The sequence below is a fragment of the Excalfactoria chinensis genome, chromosome 2, assembly GCF_039878825.1.
Source record: "Excalfactoria chinensis isolate bCotChi1 chromosome 2, bCotChi1.hap2, whole genome shotgun sequence".
In the NCBI taxonomy this organism is placed as follows: Eukaryota; Metazoa; Chordata; class Aves; order Galliformes; family Phasianidae; genus Excalfactoria; species Excalfactoria chinensis.
Genome location: NC_092826.1, coordinates 7,550,175 through 7,570,238, shown reverse-complemented (window position 1 = coordinate 7,570,238; position 20,064 = coordinate 7,550,175). Strand labels below are relative to the sequence as shown.

The 20,064-nt window shown below is 38.8% G+C and overlaps 1 protein-coding gene across 1 annotated transcript in view; it reads left to right on the top strand.

The window, feature by feature from the left end:
• Positions 1–20,064, top strand: part of TG (thyroglobulin) — a 140,587-nt gene that overhangs the window by 108,332 nt on the left and 12,191 nt on the right. The window contains exons 42-45 of the mRNA XM_072328656.1: positions 4,127–4,291; positions 5,055–5,222; positions 11,986–12,167; positions 15,805–15,912. Of these exons, the coding sequence (XP_072184757.1) occupies positions 4,127–4,291; positions 5,055–5,222; positions 11,986–12,167; positions 15,805–15,912 (623 nt within the window). The remainder of the gene's footprint in view (positions 1–4,126; positions 4,292–5,054; positions 5,223–11,985; positions 12,168–15,804; positions 15,913–20,064) is intronic.

The following is a 20,064-nucleotide window of genomic DNA, read 5'->3' as shown; positions in this document are numbered from 1 at the left end:
AATAGGAGTGAAAGCACGCAACTCCTTTATCACTGGTCACTAGGACCAATCTCCCAAAGAAATTATAGTTTTATAGGAAAAGAAAACTCAGAAAATTCTGAGTGCAACCATCATCTTACGTGTCTTGAGCCTGCCTCTATTGTGGTTACAGCGTTTATTTCTGCTTAGTGTGAAAACTGCTGGCTGAAAATGAAGAAATTTAATTCTGAGCAGTCTCCAGCTTCTGCTGTCACTTATTTGTTCTTGATTTATTTATTCATTTATTCATTTTCTTTTTAAATGATGATACAATGAGCCTAACTTGTGATATGAATTTGAAAACAGGAGAACTTGGATGTTTTTGGCTGCTTAAATTCTGAGGTAAGAGGAACCTGGTTTTCAGAGCCTGAAATTCATTTCACATGCACCAAATGGAGGCAGATGTAATGCTATTGCTTCCAAATACTTCTTGAATAATGTCCCATGCTCCTCCATGTCCAGTCCCAATGAAAATTAAATGCAAATAACAGTAGTTGGACACCATATCTATTTCAAATACCAAATTCAAGACATGCTTCCTGAATACAAAAAACAAACTAAGAAAGTGGACATTGCCGTGTGAAATAAAAGAAAAACAGAAGTAGAACTTGTAAGCCTGCTCTAACCAATGAGGCAAAGAAGGGAAAACATCCGCAGCTTGAATAAGCCTCTAAACAAGTCTTCTTTCCTTTGAACTCCCCTCACCCTGCAAACATATTCACAGACATTTGGGCATTTTCTCTTACCTGTAAAACTTGGACCATGTGTTGTGCTAGCCTATATGCACCCAGTCCTATGAGATGAAGATAGGCCTGCTCCAGCTTTTATTTCTTCCTCCGCAGAGAGAATAAGTTGGATAGAGCTTTTGGAAATCTGGTCTAGGGGTGGCTACCTATCTCTAGTAAGGGTGTAGGAAGGAGATGATTTTTAGGGTCCCTTCTTACCCAAGTCATTCTGTGATTCTGTGTTTCTATTACCTCTGGGAAACTTCTGTCAGTCATCATTTGGCTCAGTACTTGGCCCAACAGCAGCCTTTTGACTTGTAAAGATCAGAAAGGAGGGGAATTTTGCATAGTTTTCAAAGCCCTTGAGATGTATTCAAAACTAAGCACTTGCTCAAAATCTTTGCTTAGTCACTGAGTGTTTGGACTCCGTGTGATACCTATACTCAGTGCTCAATTTAACCATCAAATTCAGCCTTTCAGTAAGTAATTTCTTCCACCTTCAAAGTGTGGGAAAACTAAGCCCTCTCATTGTTTAATTTTAGTTCTAGATTTTTTTCCCTGAATGCTACAGATGTCTTGGATACTTGATAAAATATGCTGAGCACTTTAAATTGTCATTGAGACTTATGTTTGAAAAATTCATGCATGAGTTTTGTGCAAACCAAGTTCTAATTTCATTGCTCTGCCAAGGAGGCATGCAATTCCTTGCTGCTCATGAAAATCAAGCAAACTACTATTCTGGGAGAAGCCAACATGAGAAGAATATTGTCCCTTTGTCTCACCCATCCCAGTTCTGGTGAATGTGCTCTTCTGAAGGCCAAGCATAAATTGGGGACATACCCACATACACAGATGCTCTCATCAACAATAGATTTCTTTCTCTTTCATGATCAACTGAGTCAGTGCGCCTAGTCAGCAGATGGCTAATATTGTGCCTTGCAAATACAAAATAGGCCACAAGTCCCCTGTGAGCTTGAAGTCCATTGCTGACTCATGTTCTCATTCAAAATTGTGGTCAGAAGTGAGGAATAAGACCAAATAATATCTTTTCATTTTCAGCTCTGCCGTAACTGGGGACAGACATGACACTTTCAGTGCCCTAAGACCTACTTAAAATCTTAGCTTTTCCTTTGCTTGTCTGCAACCGCCTGTAACTCAGATATTAAGCTAATAAATAACTATGCTTGCTTCTGTGATTGCTTAAAAAGAAAGGGAGAAAGGGGAACCTTTCAGAAAAGCAGTAACACTAGAAATATTACATATTCTAAAATAAAACCCCTGTCTCTGCACCCAAACAATAACCTCATTTTTTTATTTTTATTTTTTATTTTGGAAACCAATTACTCCAATTGTGAGCATTGATGTCCGATTAGTACCAGTGGATCTGCTTGTTCAAAGTGTAAAATGTTCTGGTTTCTCTCTGAGCTGAAAGATTTGAGACAGTTTCTAACTAAGGATTTGTTTTTGCTTTCTGTTTCTTTTTAACGTGTCCTCCTTTTTATGCTTTTTCCGTCATAAAGTTATGCTTCGAGCAAATTCAGTAAAAAGTTAATCTGTTCAATAGATCAAGGTCTTTCACATCATGCGGCTATGGGCTTTTTTTTAGAAGACAGAAGCCCTTCTTAGCAGTTGTTACAGTATATCTCTGGAAATTAGTCATTTGAACCATTTCAGAGTTATTCCAGCCATTCCATTCTCGGTCAAATCTTATCGGATTAATGCTAATTTATTTCCGTTTTAAATAAATAGTTTTTGTTACTCAATAGTGTTGTGCCATTAAATTACTTCCCTTACTGCCATAGCTATAGGAAAGATCAGAAAAGACTCTGGGATAAAGATTGGACTGTAGCCATGCGCTCTGATTTTGATGTGTTCTGGATCTGGTTAATCTTCTGCAACATGAATTTAAGGATTATTTTTAGATTAACAGCTGATGTTGTGCCACTGTTAATCATTAGTCCTGGAAGATAAGCCCAAGACATAAAGATCAAGCTCAGATCTTTCTGTTTCTTTGTTTTTTTGTTTTGCTTTTCCTGGATAAGTGGGCCCATGAGAACCTAATGATGTTCAATAAGGCCAAGTAGAGGATGCTGCACTTGGGTTGGAGCAATCCCAGGTAATTATACAAACTGGAGGAATATCTCCTTGAGAGCAGCCCTGAGGAGAAGGACTTGGGTGTCCTGGTGGATAAGAAGCTGGACATGAACCAGCAGTGTGCTCTTGCAGCCTGGAAGGCCAACTGTGTTCTGGGCTGCATTAAAAGAGGAGCAGCCAGCAGAGAGAGGGAGGTGATTGTTCCTCTCTACTCAGCTCTTGTGAGGTCCCATATGCAGTACTGCATCCAGGCCTGGGGCCCCAGTACAGGAAGGATGTGGAGCTCTTAGAGCAGGTTCAGAGGAGGGCCACTAAAATGGTCAGAGGGCTGGAGCAACTCTCCTATGAGGAAAGGTTGAGGCAACTGGGCTTGTTTAGCTTAGAGAAGAGAAGGCTTTGGGGAGACTTCATTGTGGCATTCCAGTACTTGAAGGGAGCACATAAACAGGAGGGGGAACAGTTGTTTACAAGGGTGGATAGTGATAGTACAAGGGGGAATGGTTTTAAACTGTGACAGGGGAGATTTAGGTTAGATACTAGGAGGAAGTTTTTCACACAGAGGGTGGTGACACACTGGAATGATTTGCCCATGGAGGTTGTGGATGCCCCATCCCTGGAGACTTTAAAAGGCCAGGCTGGATGTGGCTCTGGGCAGCCTGGTCTGGTGGTTGGCAAACCTGCACATAGGCTTTTATTCCTGTTTCCTCGGTTTACAGCTCTTCTCTAGCCTCACTTCTTCTTGGACTAGCGTTCATAGAGTTTCTAGCCAAAATTTATTTACAGTCAATATGAGTATTCAGTGACCATGTGGTCTTGTATTAGCATTGTCTAAAGGTGTTAGTAGCTCTTCTTCACTGGTTCATTTATAAAGATCATGCCCCATCTCAGTCCCTGTTTATAAAATTCAAGCAAGCCACGTTCTTTAGTGCATTTTTGAAAGATGAGCTCTCCGCTTCCTGATGTGCCTCACAGCAAATTCTTTGTATCTGCTCCTGTTTGAATGTGACTCCGAGCAAAATTTTTAGGAAAGTTATTGCATAGATGTGAGTCACATGTATACATGATGTAGAGACTTTTCAGAGGGCTTCTGAAATGACTGTGACAGAGCTAAGAAACAGCCAGACCTCTCCTTCTCCTTGCTTTGATCATTAGAACCTGCACCTTATTTTTAAATACTAGTGTTCTGCATTCTGCAACTGTGCAGATTGTGCTTTTCACCTTTTTTACCTGCACCAGGGTTTTAGTTGTTTTGGTAGGATGTCTTGACTGATTCTGTCTTTCTTTTCCAGGGAGGTTCAGCTTTTTCTCCAGCATCCATCATCACTAAGAAGAGAGCTCAAGCCCAAGCAGCAGTCCTGGCTGATGATGTGGGATGCCCCTCATCGACCAGTGAGGAAATTGTGGCCTGCCTCCGCCAGTTGCCTGCTCGTGTCCTCAATGATGCACAGACTAAGGTACACTATAGTAATGTGTATGCCATTATGAGAGGAATCAGCAAGAATTTTCCACTGAAATAAAGCTATGAGGAAGCATAGTAAATAAATAAATAAATAAATAAATAAAAATTAAAAAATAAAAAATAAAAAAAAAAAGGGCTCAACCCCTGTGAGGAAGGAACTGGACTGGTTTTGTGGAGTGGGATCCACCTCTGAACTTTGAATTCCTTAGGTTGAAATACTTCTACAGTATTTTGACCATGTCTGCCAATATTAATCCCAGTATAGTTTTTGCCCTCTTTCACTCTCATTTCATCTGCTCTTGATTGTTACTCTAGAGGAGAAACTTGTCTCTGTAGTTTCAAGAATTGAATTTATGCAGAAAAAGGAAATGGGGATGGATGTCCACACTTTCTTAAATGGGAAGCTTGTGAAAGCTGCAATACAGTTCTAGAGATGGATCCTTTACCCACAGCTAAAAACATTCACTGGCAATACATTACACAATCAGGACCGTCAGAGATCCAATCTCTGATGAAAAATAGCATTTCTATGACTATAAGACCATGAATTTTCTTGACCAGTTCAGTTCACTTCACATATTAAGAATGTCAACAAAAGCATTGCTTCTTGCGATGGTGAGATTGTACTTATATCAGCAGATCACTTGTTTACTACAGCTCAGTTCTCTAAAGCAGAAGTAAAATGGAAAAGGTAAACTATTTCATTACACTATGCTTTTTTTTTTTTTTTTTTTTTTTTTTTCCTTCTTTTTTGGTAGCTCCTAGCAATAAGCGGCCCATTCCAGTACTGGGGTCCAGTGGTAGATGAAGTTTACCTTCAGGAGCCTTTAGCTAAAGCCCTGCAACGCCCTCAACTTCAGAAAGTAGATCTGCTCATTGGAAGTGCTCAGCAAGATGGACTGATCAGCAGAGCTAAGGCAATTAAGGTAGGAAGGATAAAGCAGACTGTTTTTAATTAGGTTTGTCACTGCAGAACATGGCTAATTCAGTTGTTTTCATGCCAACCTTTTTCTGTGACCTTTTCTCTCCACTGACCATAAGAAATAAATGCTCCTGAACAGATGTTTCTAAATATGAACTTGGTATGGCTAACATTAACGATTGCCTGATTTACAGGCTCAGATTTTGAGCTATAAGTTGGTGAAATCAAAAGTAATTTGGTCAGTGAAATTCTTTGAACATAAGTCTTCAAAGCCATTAAGGTCCTCCTGGAGAACTGTATTTCTTGGAAACCCTTTGGCACTTCTGCTCTTGGGGCAGCATATTAAACTCATCTAGTTCAGATGCACATCTCTACAGTGGGAACTATAGCACTTCCCATTTAGCACTGCTAAAATTAAACATTGCAGAATGCTCAGATATATGTTAAGAAATCAACAGGATTATTTCAAACACCTAAGAGAACTAAGTTGCAATCTTTCTGTGACACTGTGGATTTCATGAAAGGTAAATACTAGCTTTCCTTTTCAGGTAGTCCACAGCACACAGACCTGCTTGCTTCAGAATTAATGATAAAATAATCCCTTTGGATTATCAAGACTTTTTGATCTACTTGAAGAAAGCTGATATTGCTTCTTTAGTCTTTGTCAGAAGTTATCTGCTGTTATTTCATGCACCCTTGTCTTTTGAAATCAATTAAAAGTGGAAGTCAGGCACAGTAAGTGGGTTGTGATCCTGGAGGCTGCAGATAATGATCTGGACCCTGTCAGAAGGGAATAACCCTCAGTGACCAAAATACAATCATGTGATAAAAGTAGGAAGTGAAATTATTTCCTTTACCACTACTTCCACATATAACAGTTGCTTGCAAAACAGAAATGAATTTCCATGCTGAATTGAAAATGATGCACCAAATCAATCATGGTGTTAACGAAACCCACAAGAATGAGCTTGATAATAAAATGTTGCCTTTATAAGAGAAAATCTGGGATATCTTTAGTATTTTTTTTTAATAAAGACTTGCAGAAAATAAGATTGGAAGGAACTCAGTAAGCTGTTGCAACTATAAGAAGTGGTTGTGCTCACCTTAACCTGAGAGACCTGTTTTAAAATCCCCTACTACTGAAGTTCAGAGGAACAAAAGGGTTTAACTGTCTTTACTTAGGAGGATAATTAACTTATTTATTAGTCATTATAATAGTATCTATCTCACTCGATGCTACTGCTGTAAGTTAGATTTCATCTCAGCTTCAGAAAACTCTCAGTATTCACTGTAAGTGGTTATGTTTTGATTTCTCCTTTTGACTTTCTTGAGCTGTTTTCTTGTATTCACTGAGAAGTGATTTTTACTTTAATTCACATTTTCCTATTTCTGCCTTCCTATGTCATCAGGTTTTGAGGGGCTGAGTGAGTATGACTGTTCTGAGCAGTCTGTTTTCGTATCTATCTTCAGATTGCGTACTTAAAGACACACTACCTCATTTTTCCCTTATCCACACAATTACTTCATTAATTTCTAGCAAATGCTAGCACTGTCTCCATCACTGAGCTATTTAAGGACCTCGAGAGTTACAACTGAAGTCAGATGATAAAATCCTGAACTGGCCACAGACACATTTAGCCACAGTGGAAGAAACTAATGCAGGTGCTGGTTGTTACTGTTGGTTCTTTGTTTCCTCTGTCGTAATGACATGGTCATCCTTGATCTGTGCTGTCTCTCCTCTACTCTTCCCACCACAAAAGGAGAAGAATTTGAGACGCAACACACTGTATTCCACTCTCCTACTTCTGTAATTTGAATGCTTCCCTAGAGGTATTTTTTATTTAGATCTCTCCGGGAACACTCAAAGCTATTCTTACTGATATATGCTAAGGAAGGGGGGTGGGCTTGGCTGGTGGATAGAGCACTGAACTCAGAGAAACAAGGCATAGTTCCTCGTTTGTCTCTGACTACAACAAAGTTACTTCAGCTATTCTACAAAGAGGGGACAGAACCTCCTAGATTAAAGTAACCCTCTCTTAATCAATATTGTAACAATGTGAAAGTCCACTGTAATTTGAATGTTCTCCAATTCTGTAATGAAAAGAACCATGTAGTAATCTGGGCAGATAAAAAGCACAGCTAGAGGGTACTGTAGCAATATACAAAATGGGCAAAGTCCTTCCTTTGCTCCTCTTTTAGGATGACTGATGTCTTTAATATTGTAGTTGGTGAGAAGACACTTATAGCCATTTTAGATGCAAGGAAGCTTGAGACAAGCTTATCACCTCAGACTTAAGTTTCATATAAAAGTTTTAGAAACTCTTAGCAGTCAATGAGTGAGACCAAAGTCTCTAGACTGCAATTAGAGCTGAAGATGGTAAGCACAGTTTGTACTACGTTGTTCTGCCGGGGCTTACTGAAATTTGGCTATGTTGATTACCTCTGTACTTCTGCTGTAAGACTGTACGTATGACTGTCCAGACCCTTACCATTAAAAATGAAAAAGAATGACAGAAAGCACACAATAAAGCAGTTCTATGCTAGCAAAACATTTCTGTTTTGCTGAAGCTGAAGTCTCTTGATGATGTCTATATCAGACATTCATGCTCAATGTCTTGCCCATGCTAGTGACCGTTTTATGGCATTCAGCTGAATGCTTATTCATGTGAACTCAGACAGATTTACCACTTCCTGGAGCACTACATACTCATCCCCAATGCAGCCATCTGATGGTTGAGTCTAAGTGAGAAACAAAGCAGGGTTTGTTTAGGGAACAGCAAGTGGCACCATAATGCATTATTATGTGACATATGGAGCAGTTAACTCTGAATCCGTTATCACAGTTCCCATGACAGACCTTCAGGGATATTAGCTGCAAACAGTCATAGATTAGAGCAGCTGAGCAGAAACCTCTAAAAATGTTTCTTTCAATTCCCATATGGGCAAAATTGTGTCCCTGTGCTATATGAAATGTTCAGATGACAGGATCCAACAGTTCCTGTTGGCATTAAATGTACAGATTCACTCATGCTGATGTGTATCTGTGGTTAGTCTGTATATGTGTGTAAGTCAGTACAGCCCTACTGATGTCCTCCATATGTTCTATGCCTACTGCTTAATCTCCTCGTTGCAAGGACTGCCAACTTTCTTTTTATTTGGAAGATTAAGAATGCACTTTGTATGTTTTCTTCCCTTCCCTTTCCTTCCCATTTATTTGGCTACAGAACTCAGAACCAGGACATAGGAGAATGAATAAATAGAAATATAGTCTATTTACCCCAAGTAAGCAACTAAATCTAAGCAGAACAGATCTTCCATCCTACACTATAATACAGTCAGTTAATTTCTTCATGGGTAAAGACATTTGGCTACATGCAACAGATGGCAGATAAGTATATATTAGCTGCCATGACCTGGTGAGCAGTGTTCTGATAAATGCCATCAGTGAGGAGAATGGGCTGATATAAACTCTTTACTTCATCTTGCAGGTACCTGGAGTAATTGAAACACTGCTGAATAGCTGGCAGGGTCTTTCAGCATCTTTTGTGATTAAGTTTATCGGAAGACATTTAAACCTGACATCTCTGTACAGTCTGTTAGCATTATCACAACTCCAGTTTCACAAAAAATTACATTTTGCCCTGTGGAAGATGTAAATATTTGTTTACCAACTGCTGCTCTTTCTTTTTAAATGAAATACTGGGCCAGGCTCACTCAAATGCTCCAAAAGCCATACTGCACAAAGAACAGTTAGAATCTTTTAGCTCATTCTTTAGGCAATGTTTATGACTGCTTTGCATCACCAGAGCAGTGGAAAGCAATGTGTCTGCTGTCTTTAATTATTTTCTTACCTATTTATTTAAAAAGTATTGAAAACCCCACTACAACTCAGCCTCTTTAGAGGCTGGCAGTGTAAATTGTTTTACATAATGTGCAGCTGTTTCTTCTAATCAGGTAGCAGCTGTTTGAAAATTGTTCCTTGGCCATATAATTTCTAATGGGGAATATTTTTTGAACATGGAAAACTGGTCAAATTGAATAAAATTCTGAACAATTAAGATACATTGTCTTTTTAATGTTTCATGTGTTTTGACTGTATTGTTTTGACTGGTGTAATCATGTTAAGTCAGATGTTTAAAATACATTTTATAGAGGCCAAATCAACGCTTGAAACATTGTATTTCAAAATGTGCAATGTTAGTGCTGGTTGAAAATTTCAAGGTGTTTTACAGATGCCAGTCCTATTTTTATCTGGTTCTGCCTCTGTCAGTTGACACATCACATTGCATGGACCCCGCTCAGTTAGCACTGATTGCTGAGAAAGGTCACCAAAAATTTCTAGGGCATTTTGAAGATTACAGAAACTAGTACATAAGCACAGTAAAATCCTAGAAGCAACCACACCGAGTCAGATCAAAGTCCCAGTTAGCACAGAACACCGTTTTTATCAGTGTTTAAGACTTGGATGTTTGTAAGAATATATGAGCAAATATGATACTTTTGCTACATGTTCTGAACCCATAGTACTTCATAGTTAAGAGACATCCTAACCGGAATTGGTCTCTGTATTTTCTGACTGTCAATTTATGTTTTACTTTTCTATTAGCTTCTTCATGAGATTTCACCTTCAACAGTTCTGATATCCACAACACTTCATGGCAAGTTGTTCCTCATGCATTGTGTGATAATCCACCTCATTCTTTGCATTTTTGAACCGTGACATTTGAGGCTTAATAGTTGATTAGGCAGTGAATAATCAGTTCCCAGAGCAAATGGTTTCAAACTAAAAGAGGGAAGATTTAGATTGGATACAAGGATAATGTTTGTAGGATAAGGGTTGTGAGGCACTGGAACAGATTGCCCAGAGGATGGATGCCCCATCCCTGGAGATGTTCAAGGTCAGTCTGGACAGGGCTTTGAGCAACTTGATAGAGCTGTAGATGTCCCTCTTCATTGCAGGGGAGCTGCACTGCATGACCTTTAAGGGTCCTTTCAACTCAAATGGTTCTGTGATTCTATGTTTCTATGAAATAAAATAGAAGCAGGAAAGTTGATTAAATTTACTTTATACTTAAGAGCTTCGACTCTGCATTGACACAGAAGAGTGCGTGTTGTTTAACCACAATTGTTAGCCAAATCCTGCAGTCTCAGTCACCAAATGAGAGATTCCTATTTAGACAGCAGCAGTGTTTCCACCGGATATTAGAGACCTGACTTGAATTCTACCAAAGCCAATGAAAAGCTTGATTCTGAATTCTGTGGATTTGCAGCCAGCTCTTTGGTGATAATTTCCATTTCTTGCAGGAAAAAAAAAAAAAAGTCTCCATGCTGTATGCAAAGTGAATGATTTTGCAGACAAGTGCACTATGCAGTTTCATATGCAGCATTTGTGCAGACGAAATGACGTGTCATCTGTCAGTTGCTGATCTTTTTCGGATTACAGCCATGTTACTAAAACTGGCACCACATGACTCTTTTCAGTTTGCATGGGCCAAAGTCTAGCAAAAGAAGGATTTATTACAGATACAAGGAAAATTGCCAAGATCTTTTTGGACCCTGAGATATTTGGTAGTGTTTTCAAATCCCTTGTAAAGTCATTTAATCAAACTGCACAAAGCATTAAAGCACGTCGGTAAAGACAGGCCTAGGCCTCAGCAGAGGGAATCTAATTTTCCATCTTTCATTTCTGTGAATCTGTTGAAAAGTAATTATTCCTTCTGTACTTTCTGTGTAGGGTTGTGGAAAGACCTTCTAGCTGCATGATGAAAACCAGCTGCAGGCCATCGAAATAATGCATTCAGTAAAGCATTATGGTAACTGGTCTGGGCAGACACCATTATATTTTGCTTCAGACTGGCTGCCCACAATAATACAGGTGGTTTATTAGATCTTTCTCTCTGGCACTCTACTACTAAATTTCAGCCAGCATGCACCTGCAAGGTGTTCTTGTTAGAAAGGAGCAGTGTGGTTTTCTTTTCTTTTTTTTTTTTTTTTTTTTTTTTTTTTTTTTTTTTTTTTTTTTTTTTTTCAGGAAGTTGCTCTGTTTAAGCTGAAATAAGTTCCACCAAAAAGGAAAAAAATAAAAATAATTTTAAAAAGAGGTGAAAAGTGAGAAGTCTAAATTAATACGACAAAAACTTCCTCAAAGAAAGATGTGTTGAAAACTTCCAGCAGTCTTTAGCTTTGTTAAAAATAGGGTCAGGTGAACAGTTTGCCATAGGTGACAATCCCCTGCTATCAGTAATTCTGCAGAGAGAGGGGAAAATGACTGTATGGCAGGCAAGGTTTCAGTCTCTCAAACTCATATATATGGACTTTCACTCTCTGAAAGGAACAGGAGTTATAAATTCTGAGATTATAGCTGCTACTTCCATTGAGTCATGGAGCAGAGTGATTTCTCTTCCATGGCTAAAGCAGGTATTGAAATAAAGACTTTACAGTAAACATACTTCTTTCTAGGCACCAAAACTCACCAAAACTATTTCTACAACTTGGATCTACCAGCTTAGTGATTCAGTCCTATGTTATGTACTAAGGAAGTCAATTTTTCTGTTTGCTCCTGGGAAAGTAAAGGGAGGACTGTCCCTTACTTTGTCCCCTAAATCAGGGGTCATGGTAAAGATAACTCACTCCATTAGAGGGAGATCTAAGCCCATATTGTTCCATAAAACAAACAAACAAACAAACAAACAAACAAAATAACAAACAGCAACAACAACAACAAATATTTTGATTTTGTTTGCAAATTCCATTTGTTTTGTTCTCAGAAATTTGAAGAAAGTCAAGGAAGAACCGACAGCAAAACGGCCTTTTATCAAGCTCTGCAAAATTCTCTTGGAGGAGAAGACTCCAACTTGTTCATTGAAGATGCAGCTACATGGTATTACTCCCTTGAACATTCAACTGATGATTATTCATCGTTTTCCAGGGCTTTGGAAAATGCCACCCGGTAAGAAGCACAAACTCATCCTATGATAACTGTAATAACTGGGGTTAAGGAAGGTTTGTTTTGTTTATCTCCAGCATGCATTTATATTCGGAATAACATGATAAATTCTTATGCAAGTGAATAGAAAGTGGGCTATATTTTCTTTTCCACAAAGCTTCCAATAACAATAACAAAAGGAATGCAAGTGGCTTTTATCCCTTGTGAAAAGGTTGAGAAGGTTTTCCAGAACTGTACATTGGATTCAAATGACTAATGCTTCTTATTTACATTTTCATATCAAAGATGTCGTAGGTATCTGCAAATTCTTCATCAATTATTCCTTGAGTCTTCTCATCCCTGTGACAGGGAATACAAAGAAATTTTACATACTTTCCTAATTATACAGTTATTTGCTATTTTTACTCTTCAGAAGTTTGAAGACATTAAAGTGTCGTAGATTGCAGAAATATATGTGTTGAAAATCAGTGTATTATTATTATTATTATTATTATTATTATTATTATTATTATTATTATTATTATTATTATTATTATTTTAAGTGGTTGTTTAGGTGAGTGCTATCTTTTTAGGGGGTCAAATCTGAATACATTGATTTCAGCAATTACATGAAGTTTTCTATTATGATACCAGTAAAATACATGTCTTCACCATGACAGGCTTCCTACACATAAAGCGGTTTGTGAATGTTAATGAAAGTGGCTCTCAGCATAGTTCTGTTCATAGCTAATATTCATTTTATCCATGGCAGAAGAATTCCCTTTGTCTTATTCATGTGTTTCTTTGACTCTTGTGCAATCACTTGTGCCAGTGTACAGTGGTTGCATAATGTCTAAAACCAGCATTTTTACTCCCTTTACACATGATTTCCCATGGTGAGAGAATTAGGCAATGCAAGACTTATGTATGGACACATGGTCTCTTTGAAGAGGTGAAAGGAGAAAGCATGATTTCAGGCTCTTATCCTATTTGATCTCTCAGGATACACCATAGACTCAAAGTGCCTCCCAGCCTCTTTGATGGAAATAGTTGTAATGTGATTGAATATCAGCAGAGATGTTGCAGGCAGAGACTACCTGGATGGCTCCAGGGTCCAGCAGCTCTGGAAAACAATTGGTTTGAACAACTCATTGCTCAGCTGTGTTAAGAATCTAAGGCACTCATGGCACTAAAGCTTTCTGCCACACCATGGGTATCTCTACAAGACTTTAGAGGCAAGACTTTGCTTTCAGTAGGTCTTTGTCCTCCATTAGGATGGCAGGCTGTTGCTCCAGGGGAGCCTCAGCGAGCAGAGAGTGGAGCCAAGATTCACTTGGAAACATCTGATCCAAGATAGCAGAGACTACATCTGTTTGGGGAAGGCTTCTGGGTGGTCCAGGTGTGCTGGTGCATTGAGGTCACAGCATAAGCAAGCCAGAGGGCTGTGGGTTGAGCTGTGTGCCTTTCCTCAAGTCTTACACTGTGCAACGTTTACCCAAGAAGAGGATACAATTATTACATTGTGACCTTCCTGTGCAGATATAACCTCCATATGGAGCTGTTCTAATGCAGGGCTGTCACATTTGGTCATCCACGTTCAGCCCACCGCTCAGCATAGTTGCAGACATTGACCTTTGCAAAGCTGTAGCAGCTTGCACACTTGTTTGCAGCAGGGGTCTGCTATACAAAGAGCAATTCTGGCTCTCAGCCTCATCAACACAGGAATTACCTTCCAATTTACAACATGAAGCAAATGGCTTTGTTAGGAAAAGAAGTGATTGGCTTAGAGTCTTTTCGAGCAAGCATGAGAATCAGAAGTGAAATCAGGACATCTGATGATAAATCCTTCTCCTTTTTACAGAATTATAGTCAACTACATCAGTATTGCATATAGAAGAGGGAAAACCTTTTGGATTTTGTTTTTAACAAAAAGCTTACCACCAGCATACATATTTTCCTCAGAAAACATTCTATATCAGCAAGTTATTACTTCAAGATTTAACAGATTTCTGAAGTGAGAGAAAGCAACCAAAGTGCTTTTTGTGAATTATGCTGCGCATATCTGATGGTTTTAAAACATTTCCACTTTTAAAATTGTTTTAGCTACAATTCTCTGCTTTTTTTCTCTTCTATAAAATGGGTTTCACTTTTTTTTTTTTAATAATCTGGTATCCCATGGTATCCCATGCCTGTTAAGAAATAGGCACCTCCTTCTGTGGTAGTTCGTTTTTTAATTTGCCCAGAATAGCTGGTTTATCCTTTCTTCTGCAGCACCAAATTAGACCAAATTAGAAACAGTTTAAAATGTCATTTGCTTCATGTTGTAATTAAGCAGGTCATTCCTATGTATATCAAAGCATTTCTTGAGAGCTAATGCCCTCCACAGTTTTCAGATGCAGTTTTCTCGTGTACAAACTTGTGCTGGTAGGTATGTGAAGAATGGTAGCTTTCATTTCATATGGGTGTTGTCAACCATAACTGTCAAAGAACATTGTGGTCAGCCAGCCCATAACTTGTGGTCTCAGAGTTGAGCTTAAAATAAACTACAGAACCAAAATAGCTACCCAACCCGTGGCTTGCAGAATTGTATTAGCTAAATATAGCAATGTGTTTTTATGCTTCTCTGGCACTGTTACTTCTTGCCACCAGTCATTCTTTTTTTACTCATCAAGTCTGAAGGAACAACTAGTGCTTCAGAGTCACTGGTCTGTGAATGGAAACCTCCCACTTCTGCAGCAGATACATTTGTGTGTGTACTCATGCATTTATGGATATATACATACCCAAAGAGTATCCTCGAGTCTCTTTGTGCATTTTAAATGAGAAATGGTGATACACTTCTGTATGTATGATGTTGCCTTGAGGAATCACAATTAAGTATCATGCAGTAAGGTGTCCGGCTCTGTTTGACTGCCTCTGTTAAAACTCTTGAACTCTTTCCAGTTAACATTCACTCCACCTCATAGACTTCCAGCCTCTCTTCTGTGGGCAATGGCAGCTAGGAAGGTTTACATATATTTGCATTCACTCATACCTTTGTATTGCATGCCCAGATGAATCATTTCACTGTCTCACTGCACTCTTCTTGTTTAACCTTTCCCTTCCAAATATGCAGCTGCACCAGCTATTTCTGAGCCATGCAGTACATCTTCAATAGGGATCTCTTACCTATGCCAGCTCTAGAAATTCTACACAAAAAAATCAGACAGATTCAAATGCTGAAGTGTTATCAATGATCCTTAACCCAGGAAATGTCTATTTACTAGACAAGACTGCAACCTATTCATGCTACATGGTGACTTTTAGTACTGCCAGCCTGAGCCCCCATAAACTAGACTAAAAAGGGAAAGTTTTTGTCTCATTTTATGTTTGATTATGTGTATTAATATCATCAGTATTGTTCAACACTCCATTAAAGTGCAACTGTAGATAGACTAAATCCTAGTTTGTATGGGGCTCACAGAGTAAATGTGGTTTGTTTCAATACAGCTGATGGCAGAGATATGAGCTACTTTGGAAGATTTAAAGGAGGATATCAATATAGGTATATATATGTATATACCTATACCACATATATATATAAGGGCGTTTTTTTGTTTGTTTGGTTGGTTTGGTTTTGTCACACAATCATGTCTGTTTCCCACTCCTCCTTTTTAAACAGTGACCAGTTTATCACATGTCCTATCATAAACATGGCCAGTCACTGGGCTGCTAACTCCAGAGGAAATGTCTTCATGTACCACGTGCCTGCAAGCTCCTCAGAAAGCAGGTAAGGAAATATGGATTTTCTTTATTTGTTTGTTTTTCTCAGATTTAGACTTTGCCAAAACGTGGCTCTGTTTGAGCACCCTGTAGAGTAAAAGAAAAGAAGTGTAGATACCTCAAGTGAACAATTCAGATTAACAAAGGAGGATTAGGATTGGGATCTTATAGATTATTCCTGTTGACTCTTTAGGACTGATGTTTCGGAACTCAGGCACTTCATGTTAGATGTCTAAGTTAGGTTTTGCTTTTCCAGCTTACCTACCCTAAGGCATGGTGTACTTACCCTACAAGGAAAGGCTGAGAGAGCTGGAGTTGTACAACCTGAAGAAGAAAAGGCTCTGGGGAAACCCAAGAGCAGCCTTTCCATATCGAAAGGAAGATTTTTTAGCAGAGTCTATTGTGAAGGGACAAGAAGAGGTAGTTTCAAACTAAAAGAGGGGAGATTTAGATTGGATATAAGAAAAACGCTTTTAGGATAAGGGTGGTGAGGTACTGGAACAGGTTGCACAGAGAGGAGGTGGATGTCCCATCCCCGAGGACAATCAAAGTCATGCTGGAAGGGGCTCTGAGCAACCTGATATAGCTGTAAGTGTCCCTGTTCATTGCAGGGATTTTGACTAGTTGACCTTCAAGGGTCTCTTCCAACTCAAATGATTCTACTGTTCTAGTGCTGCCAGTTCCAGATAGCATTTCAGATTTCTTCTTTGCAGCTGATTAATCCTCCACAAAGAACCAGAATGTGTTCTAAGTCACCTGGAGTTCACAAATCTCAAGATAAATGGGGTAAAACTGAACACCAATTTAATACTGCCCCCTTTTGAAGTCAGAGCAGCTGCACTACAACTATGCTGGATGGCCTTCATTGTGGTCAGGCTCTGGCATTTATTCCTTCCTGCTCTAGCATTGTGACTTCTAATCAGGCAGCAGACTGTCTCATGGGAGAGAAAATATTTTTGATGAGAAGCATTTGCAGACGGAAGCTCCATGTCAGCCTTCGTGTTAGCAGCTTGCTTGAAAATTTATCAGAAGTTGCATCATTTTTGAGATGAAAGATCTAAGTGGTAGCTTTATTCAAATCCAGACCCTCATAGAAGTCAGGATGAGATTATGATGTCTGCGGCCAGTGGTTAGCCCTTTGGGTGCTGTGTACCTCCTGGTACCCCGCTTTCATAGCCCTCCACATATGAGCAGCAAAGCCCACCGGGCTGCTTAACAAAAGGGATCTGCTAAGTGTGTCCTTAGGAGGGAGCAGTATTCACCCCCTGCACTCCATACTGTCCTGATTATTTGTCTAAAGAAGGTTTTTGAGAGCCTTTCTGTTTTCTGAGGCTTTCTCTGAAGAGGTGAGGAGCCACAATTGTTTAGAAGGGCTCAGGGAGGGGACAGTGCGTTCCTACTGGCACCATTTGATACTGAGAAGTTGCCTGTAAACTATGCATTTCTTTCCTTTCTTGATAGCATAGTGAAAAAGCACTTGAAAAAAGCCAGCCAAGATCCAGGTTACAGATGAAGGCCATTATGTTGTGGTAACACAGACTCGCTTTCTTTTTAGCAGAAAAGAACTTTATCCTTGGGGAGCCATTATTTTTCTGGCAGCTCCAGTGGGAATGTTCACAGTACTCTGTTTGGCTACTGAGAGGCTCAGATAAGTGACTTTTACAAGGCTGCAAATAGAGCTGAGCTATGGAATGCCAAAAATCCAGCCACACAGAAAGAAAAGATGTGTTTGCAAATAAGCTAGCAAGTTTCCTCTTGGTTTGGAGAATGATAGTGATGCAGCCATCAGACATAACCTCTTATTTGAACAGAAATGAAAGTCATTTTGCAACTGAAAGTCACTGATTTTGATGCAGTGATTTTGAATGGATAAGGATTTCCTCTTCTGTCTATTAAAATGTCTCTTGGGCTCCTGTTACTCACCTCTCCAGGAAAATAATAATTTATGTAGGACTTAGCTATGCATTTCAGTAATATCTACATTGTTAGTGGTCTTTTAAGCTAATTATTTTAAATTTTAGCACTAAATTTGTTAGTTTACTTTTTCATAACTCTCTTAAAAATATGTATTTATTATTACTTAAAATATTATTTAATATTTATTATTTACTATTCATACTTAATTTTGTTAAAATAAGATCATCTTAGTTTTAAATCCAAGCATTTAAAAAATAAATTGTAGAATGTATGTTGTTTATGTACCAACAGGCCTCTTTTGATAGTACAGCCTGACTGCTTATGAATTGATACCCTTGTTTTCCATAGGGCTTCTGTTTCACAAATGACAGATTTCCCAAAGACAACTCACTAGTTCTGCTGCTGAATATACTCCAAGTTTTCTATTTAAACATTACTGACATTCATTCCTAAATGACTCCTTCCTTATTCTCTATCCCATTTTCATCATGTGACTGACCTCTTTCCTTCTCCCCATGGTATCCTTCCCTCTATATAGGAAACGTGCATAGCATGCTTTCCAGCAGCCTCAGTGCATGCCAGTGTAGCAGTGCTGCAGAGGTTAGTTGCTTCTCATGAAAGAGTGGCTAAAAACTGTGAGAAACCCTCAGTAATCTAAGACTGACAAAATGTAGTGTATGGGAACATAAGGGGTGATGTTCCCTAGCCCTATGGGATTACCATGATGATGTACATGAAACAATCTTCAAGTTGAATTTACTAGACAGGGATACATCATCCATGTTACTGATTCCCAAGAGATGTTCATAACCATCAGGATAGCAAGTCCTGCCAGTTCTCAGGTTCTTCCTTGAAAATCACGACTCTCTGTAAGATGAGGAACACAGGCAGAGTAACAGCTTAATCTAGAAGGTAGGTTGTGTGGTTTGAACCTCCTCAGGAGAGGTGAGAATTGAATCTGAGACACTGCCAACGTTCAGACTATGGCATTTATCAAGAGGAGAACACTAATGCAGCCATTTCTTTGTGTTAATATATGCAAAAACAAACAGTATGTTTTGCATGTAGTAGGTATAAATTCACTCCTCAGTGAATGTAGCTGGACCATTACTTTATTAGATCTTCTGATCACTCAGAGGTATTTGTTTGATGCTGGATCACATCTAGGTTTGCTCTGACTTCTGTTTGTAAAAATGTAAACTTCTATAGCATTGCATCCATAGGACAGCATAACAGATGAAATGGTTTTTTAGTCTTCAGTGTCTAAATTCTACTTGTGATCTCAGTTTACACAAGATATGGACGTTTCTCTCACTGCCTATATTATAAAGATGATAATGATAGTAATACAAATTATCTATGACTACTAACTGCGTCACAGGGGTATTGGAATGGGTTCAGATAATTGCAGCAATGGAAAACTATTTACCCTCAGATAAAATATTTTGACTGTGGAAATGACCATTCACTTACTAGGCTCCTGCAAAGTATAGAGCATGTATATTGCACATTCTTCAATTTAGGCTCTGTCACCTCTCTACACCTTTATGTGTGTCCCCCAGATGCATAACAGAAGAAAGAGTTAAAATGGAGAGAAGAAAAATACTGGTATTTCCTCTCATTTCACATGGAGCAGTCTCTTAATAATTCACAGCAAGATAAACAAAAGGGACAAGAAGTCATCCAGTGAAGACAAACTTAACTGGAATGATGTGAAGTAGACCAAAAGTTATTAAACAGTTTTAAACTGTTTTAGCAGTAGATATCCATTAGCAAAAGTTCATGTGACAAATGGATGTTTCTAGAATGTACAGGCATACACTCAGACATATATGGTCAGGACTAAACATCACACTCCACACTGATGTCTATGACATATGTGGAAAATCACGTAAGGCCATAAACTGACATTTGTCATAAAGACAAACTGATCTTTCAGAGAGCAAAATAACTCCTTCCACATCGTCACACTCTCCCAAGCTTGGCATGACACTGTTTCTGCTTTAGTCTTCAGTTCCTCTTTGAATAAAGCTGGATGTGTAGCCAGCTCCTGCGTTAATGATCTGTGGCGAAAATATATGTAACCCAGATGCTGTTTTCTCTCACTCTTCCTGCAAACATTTAGGCCTTGGAGTAAACAGTTATTCTAAACTGCAGGAGGAATGTGGCTGCTCAGCACTGCCTAAGATTAGTGGGGAAAACTGAAGTTTTGGTTACAGTAAAGAAATATGTGATAGGAGAA